Source organism: Nelumbo nucifera, chromosome 6 (genome assembly GCF_055504915.1).
Source record: "Nelumbo nucifera cultivar China Antique chromosome 6, China Antique-T2T, whole genome shotgun sequence".
NCBI lineage: Eukaryota > Viridiplantae > Streptophyta > Magnoliopsida > Proteales > Nelumbonaceae > Nelumbo > Nelumbo nucifera.
Window position 1 is genome coordinate 18,271,741 of NC_142654.1, and position 6,820 is coordinate 18,278,560.

The 6,820-nt window shown below is 40.1% G+C and overlaps 1 protein-coding gene across 1 annotated transcript; it reads right to left on the reverse strand.

Moving 5' to 3' along the window:
• Positions 1-2,706: 2,706 nt before the first annotated feature.
• On the reverse strand, positions 2,707-4,692 carry LOC104591184 (EPIDERMAL PATTERNING FACTOR-like protein 2). Its single transcript, XM_010249973.2, has 3 exons — positions 3,530-4,692; positions 3,398-3,432; positions 2,707-3,281 (listed from the first exon to the last, which is right to left on the reverse strand). Exons 1-3 carry the CDS (start codon positions 3,636-3,638, stop codon positions 3,030-3,032), a joined length of 396 nt encoding a protein of 131 aa, XP_010248275.1. The 5' UTR covers positions 3,639-4,692; the 3' UTR covers positions 2,707-3,029.
• Between the last annotated feature and the right edge of the window lie 2,128 nt (positions 4,693-6,820).

Consider the following 6,820-nt stretch of genomic DNA (forward strand, 5'->3'; position numbering starts at 1 on the left):
TCATATAATATAAAGTTGAAAATGAGAGTTGGGATCTCCAACCTACAAAACCATTTCAAAAACTGTGTACATCCAATTGCATATTAATAACATCTTCAATACATGTAAAGTTTATGGGGGAAATGTGCATATAATATATATGAGATGTGCAGACACAAATCATGTTAGAGTTGTTTTCGTTTAGATTAAATATAAACCCTGAAAATGAGTACCCCTATCATAAAGTTTGAAGCCCCTACCTGAAAACCATCTTCAAAGAGCACCGAAAGTGACCCTAGCCCGCCCCAGTTACCTCAAGATTTAATAAGAACGCTTTGGCTGTTTAGTGGGCTATAAAATCAATGCATGAGATTTCACCTTTTTACAGTGAGACCCATCAATTTATTTACTAATGTGAAAATTCATCATCGATTTCGCAGCTCGCCAAACAACCAAAATGTTCAACTAATGATGATTCGATCAACTTTTCGAATTATAGTAATTTGATCATTTGATGGTGTAACGAGTAGTTGAGTTGAACCGGTTGAATTTTTACCAAGGTTTTAAAAATCATGTTGGAAATCGAATCGTTCTAGCTATTGATTTATGGGTCAGCGGGTCAACTGTCCAGGTCGAACAGTTCAAACGGTTTGCATATAAGGGCAAATGTTTATATGAGATTTGCCCTAATATACAAACCTCATAAGAGATGTCGGCTAAGAAAGCTAGAGAGAAGGAGGGAAGAATGAGGATGATTAGATGCTCATCAGTGATCTGAGATCTGAGTTCCCAGATTTCAGTTCATGTATTCTTCTTCTTCTTCATCTTCTTCTTCTTCTCTTTGTGCTACATCCTAGATTTCAGTTCATGTTTCAGACTGGACCTCAAATCTGAATCATCTGAGTTCTCTTAGCAATTTTATATTGCAAATCGTTGGTTGAATTAAACGAGTCAACGATTCAATAGCCCAAGTCAACAGTTTTCTGACAAAATCAACGGGTTTTGACCCAATAACAGAACCATTAGTCTAAACGATTTCCAGGCAGAACGATCCGACCATCTACTTCAACCACGGTTCAAAAACATTGATTTGTAATGCATATAGAATTCAATTGAGCTAGATGTTTAGACAGCAGAACATACACGAGAACAAACAAACAAGATATTGGAAAGATTTGACAGGCAGCAGTCACGTCTGATTTGAAGGATTTGACGGATGCGTACAAAAAGTCCCATCCTTTGATGATGGTTAAAAGCAAACAGAATGAAAACATCCACAAGGCATTACAATGGCCCTCTCTCTCCACCAAATTTGCCTATCACAATCACACCTGGGGCTCAGTTTGGAGAGAGTATAAATATAAATAAGTACAGTATAAATATATAGAAACGTGATGAGCACAGCAACCGTTGATCATTTCTTGGGTACCTTGCAACAGAATTCACCACTACTCTTTTAACTTTTGAGCTCGGCTAGTCTCAAGCTCTGATGATGGAGGGTTGGAACCATCTTACTTTCGAGCTTGTAGCTATTTGATATCTTGGCAATGGAACCGAATATCATCTTATTAAAAGAGCAAACGGATGTATGGTTCTTCAGACAAGTTTCATTTTCCTTGTACGGAGTTTGCTCCATTTTGATTGATTAATCAAATTTCCAACCCATTACATCTCTCACCTTCCAAGCCATCTTTGAAACCAAAACTAGCAACAGTACAAAACCCACTTGAACCCAATGAAATAATAAGAATTACAACATAATTTAATTAATTAATATCACTTTTCTATTTCTAGGATCATCTTCTATTGCAAAAAACTCCAATTGAAAATTTGCTTCCTTGTTATCAGAAAAAAAAAAAAAACTCCAATGAAAATTTTGCTTCCTTGTTATCAGAAAAAAAAACTCCAATGAAAAATTTGCTTCCTTATTATCAGAAAAAAACTCCAATGGAAAATTTGCTTCATTGTTATCAGGAAAAAAAAACCTCCAATGGAAAATCAATTTAGCTTTTACCTAGACCTTTGTTGTTCTACTAAAACAAAGAAGTGATGAAACACAGTGAATTCCGCCCACAAGACAGATGGCTTTGCAAGGGGACAATCACTGCTCTTAACTGGTTTTTAAAATGAGGATGGCTTTTGGTTCTTTTATGAAGGCTTTGATTCTTTGTTCTCCTCTGCCATTAATGGCCGCTTTTTTTTTCTTTGAAGAAATGGAGACAAACAAAAGGCTTTACCGTAGGGAATGTGGATTAGTTGCACTTGATGGCCATGTTATATGGCTGTGTTAAGGGCTTATAATAACACCCCACCTCAGCCATGAAATATATATGCTCCACAACCATTCTGAGACAAGATAATTAATCTGGAGTTCACATTTGCGCTTCAGCCATGAAATATATATGTCCCTACTGGCCTATGTAACCTCACGGTAGGAAGTTAGGAACATCTCCTTGTAATTCAATTCAAGGGGGGAGATGTTCCTTATGTACGGCTGCAGTGGTTGGTTGGAACATTGTTGGCACTGTATCCGAATTCCTCCCAACTGCCAAAGTTTTCTCACCTCTCACATAGCAAAGCATGCATGGCTGTTACTGTTTTTGTCCGTGACAAAGTATCCCAGTACACGTGTATTCTCATGCCTGAGTATATATATATGATTATATATGTACACCATTCGGTCCACTCCAGCAACTGAGAGACACCTGTCACGCCCTTATGAAATTGCAAGAAAAATGCGGGGGGAAACAGTATAGGAGGAGATCCGAAGGCTTTGTTGAAAGCTAAACAGGTATTAGAAAGAAAGCTTTTATTACAGGGTGATGATACAAAAGAGAGGGAGAAAATCCTACAGAAATAAAGTTATCCTCCAAGAGATAACCAGACTAAGGAGAAAGAAAGGAGAAATATATATGTATAAGAAAAAAAGAAAACAATTCTAAGACAAGCTAGGAGCAAGAAGGTTCATCATCAGGCGTATCGTTGTCCTTTCGAGTTTTGATATCCACAATTCATCAACTGGGTCTTCTCCTCCAAACTTGTACATTCAATCAAGGATTGAATATCATGTCCCCGCATTTGCACTTCCAACTCATGGGCTTGTAGTTGGAGCTATCTTCCCGCCTGGAAGAGGCTGCTATGGTGTAGTCCTTTGAGGAATGTCTACTGGTACTACTTCTGTATTGCGGGGCTACTGGAACCTGAACTGCTTCGCAGTGTCCACACGAACTGCACCTCCTCTCGCATCTTGGAGGCCTTGATCCAATCTGAGCTCTAACACTCGCCTTCTCTTCACTGCTCATCTGTATTACAGTAAATGATAAATAGAGAAGCCCCGCCATTGTTAATAACAATTCAAACAATTCAACAATAGGAAGAAAACAAGAAAAGATGGGACATCTATCGATGATCAATTCACCTTGGTACCTTCAACCGGAATAAAAATCGCTCTGCCTGCAATTAATACAAAAGTGTGGTAACTGTTAAAACTTCGATTTGCACAAAATGAGGCCTAGATGTTGTTTCAACATTTTGAGAGCCACCTACCAACCTTCAACCATGAATCTCAACTGGGTCGAGGTCGAAACCAGGAAAAAGAGCAGGGAAATGAGAAGATGACGATATCTGTGGCTAGAAGCGCAATTATGACTACAACCCATTTCTGAATTCTGACCGATTGAATTGAATGAAAGACAAAAGGAGAGGAGGATAAAAGAGTATCGCTTGTTGAGATATCCTTTTAACAAGGAGATATGGGACGTGGAGAGCTGCAAGAGAGTGTGACCAACTGTGTAATCATGGGTGCGTGCTTGTGACAAGATCGAGTGAGTTATGGGAGAGAGCTGAGGATGAGGAATTGAATGCCACTATAACGCCCATAGGAGCTCTGTCTATCTTCGTCCCCTCTGTAGTTGAGACAATGGAACGTCGATGGACAAAGGAGTATTGCAGAAGCCTAAAAGATTTAGAAGGAACGAAAAGTACCCCTGAAAACGGAAGAACCTCAGCCTCGGTCAGTGAGCCCCCAAGCGATGAATATTGAAAACTAATTATAGACAGAGTAGGGGGACTGAAAGAGCGAAAAAATAGAAAAGGACCCAAACCCAAACCCCCCAAAGAAACCAGAAAAACCACAGAAACGCAGGGGAGAGAAAGGCTCTCCCACACATAAGGACATGAGATCACAGCTGTGGTTTTGGGATTTCGTTTTCCTACCTCTTTCCCCACTTTGCCTTCAATTGTGTTTTCTTGTAGTGGTTGGTCTGAGCAGTCCCACACCCACCTGAACACGCCAAACCCATTATCTACACTACATCTAACTCCCTCTCTCTCTCTCTCTCTCTCTCTCTCTCTCTCTCTCTCTCTCTCTCTCCCTCTCTGTCTGTGTGTATGTGATGGGCTGGCTGATGGAGAAGAAGGAAAAGAAATGCATGCGCATTTTTTTAGTTTAGACCACTCGTATATCTCACCGTCTCTTGGTCTTGGATTGTGCAATGGCATACCAAGAGTACACAAAAATCTTTTCAGTTCGTATTTATTATTAATTATTACTTGCATTATTACTAAATCTCTCCTCCCCTTCCGATAAGAAACAAACAGTAATTTATTATTTTCCCGAGGAAGATTGTAGCGCGAGGGAAGGTGTCAAGCAGAGAAAAATTGCTTTTTATGAGCATAAATGGAAGCTGCAACACCTGAAGGACTGAAGCCTGAAGGTGGTGGCAGCTGTTTTACCTGCTAACTCACGCAATCTCATGTGGAAGCGAGCCCCTCTTGATCCTTCGTGTTGTAAGAAGAAAACAGAGGGGGAGTTAAGAGAGCAAACCGTTAAGTGTTCTTTTTTCCTATGGGCTGTTATTAGAAAGTGATCTGAGATTTGTCAAATACGAATTTTTACTGCTAGAAATGGAAATCAGGACCGAGTAAGTTATATTGCCAAAAGGACTATTAACAATGACGTCGTGTCCCTTCCCGTGTATTTTGTTTGGGAGAGTGTTTGTAAACTTGCTTTCTGTCTCAGATTTATGCTTTTAAGAAAGAAGAAAACAGAACAAAATAAAAAGATGCTAATCTGATTTTTCAGGTTACTAATCTATTTATTTAGGGTGGGCCCCCTATTTCAAGTGACCTGTCCATCAACTCGCAAGTCGCAACACTTGGGTCTGGGTGATGCTTTTGCATTGCAACCATCGAGGAGGAGTTAGTTCATTTCTTCTGAGCATCTCCGTATCGTATTCACCATTCTGATTCAGAAAAAATGGGAGTTTAAAAGGAGGAGTAGCAGCAGAGACTCAAAACGCTCTTCCCGTCTTCTCTGTGTCACGCTTCTGAATATCTCTCAGGTGATGGCCTCCCTCTAAATCACCCTGCCTGCCTGCTAGGCGCTAGCTGCACGATATCTGCAGTGCCTTCTCCATACTAATATAACTATATATCGATCCACACAATAAAACGGGAAATGAGCTAAGCTCAGTAGTAGCTGTGCGCATTCAAAACTTTCTTTCCCTCTTTTCTTGGGTCGCCTCAAATGTCAAATATCCATTTGAGGGCTTTGGATAAAGCATCTCAGGCTCGGTTGGTGCATTAGAAAACGGACATGGGTGATGGGACAGGCCCCATCTGGGTTACCAGGAGAAAGGCTAAAACCCCATGAAATTACGGTTACGGCCTTCAATTTCAATGCATTGCAGCCATTGTTGTGGCCTCTTTGATAATCCAATTCTCCTGGAACTTTAAAGGCTCAGAGCAGCTACTGCAATTTGCAGGTTGCTTGGCTTAGTAATTTAAGGGGTCAGAGCTACTGCAATGTGAAGATTGTGAATTTGTGATCAAAAGTTTAAAACATCCAATTTTTGGGTTGCCACAATTCGCTGGTCCAATGACATTGTGACAATTCAAGTCTGTTAAAGGTGACATAGTTAATGACAGGTTGAAGTTAAATTGAGAAGTAAGGAATTAATTAAAAATACAGGAGATAAAGTTGGAAACTGACGCAAGACAAGGAACTCTCTTCTCCCCAAGTGTCCAAGTCCCAACGTTCTCTCGCCCATTTTAGCCTCTCACTGGATTACAGTGTTTATCCTCCACAGTCCTCACGTAAAAGGGATGGCGAAAGACGATTCATGTAATCATGTAGACACTTCCATATAAGCTGGGATAAGGCTTTGATGATGATGATGATTCCCACACAATGGAGGGAGTCAAGGGATAATGTCATGGATCCTGGAAGATGATTACTACTGTCATCTATTCTCCCTATGAGCATTCTCAATTTTGGTATCTCTGAAGGTTCCCACGAAGTAGAGGATTTGTGTTCATTCTAGCTCAAGGATAAACAAAGCAGAACAACAGGTTAAAACCCAAGACTAACAAATCCCGCCTTTTTTGACCACAGAAAATCTGCACGCGCGTTCAAAAGATAAAGATCAGAAGGTTGAACTACCATGGGCTCTGGGTTTCTTAAAGCAACAATGGTCAAAAGTTAATTTGAACAATCTAAGCCAGATATTAAGGCACAAAATGGCTCATGGTTTAGATTTTAGAATAGATTGAAACTATTTCTTCCATTCTTCCTTCTCTTTTCTTTATTTTTTTTAATGAACAGATTGAAACTCACCGTTAAATAAATACAGGCCTTTTTGCTTTCAGGTTTTCCTAAAGACTCCAAATTTGATAGACTGAGTTGTCGCGGTCTCATTGGGCCAGTAGAGGATTCTCTCCTCATTGGCCCGAAAAGGATTACAGACAAAGTAAGGGACCATCAAAGGACGTGTTTTGTCTAGGCAACGTCTACACGAGAGTCCAACCATGTACGTAGGGCGACGAATTCCAAAAGCTGCAC

Excerpts from the sequence above, each read along its gene's own strand:
- LOC104591184 (XM_010249973.2), bottom strand. The coding sequence starts at position 3,638 with ATGGGTTGTAGTCATAATTGCGCTTCTAGCCACAGATATCGTCATCTT. Across the intron at positions 3,433-3,529 it reads GTTGAGATTCATGGTTGAAG|GCAGAGCGATTTTTATTCCG; the intron begins GTTGGTAGGTGG and ends TATTAATTGCAG. Across the intron at positions 3,282-3,397 it reads TTCCGGTTGAAGGTACCAAG|ATGAGCAGTGAAGAGAAGGC; the intron begins GTGAATTGATCA and ends ACTGTAATACAG.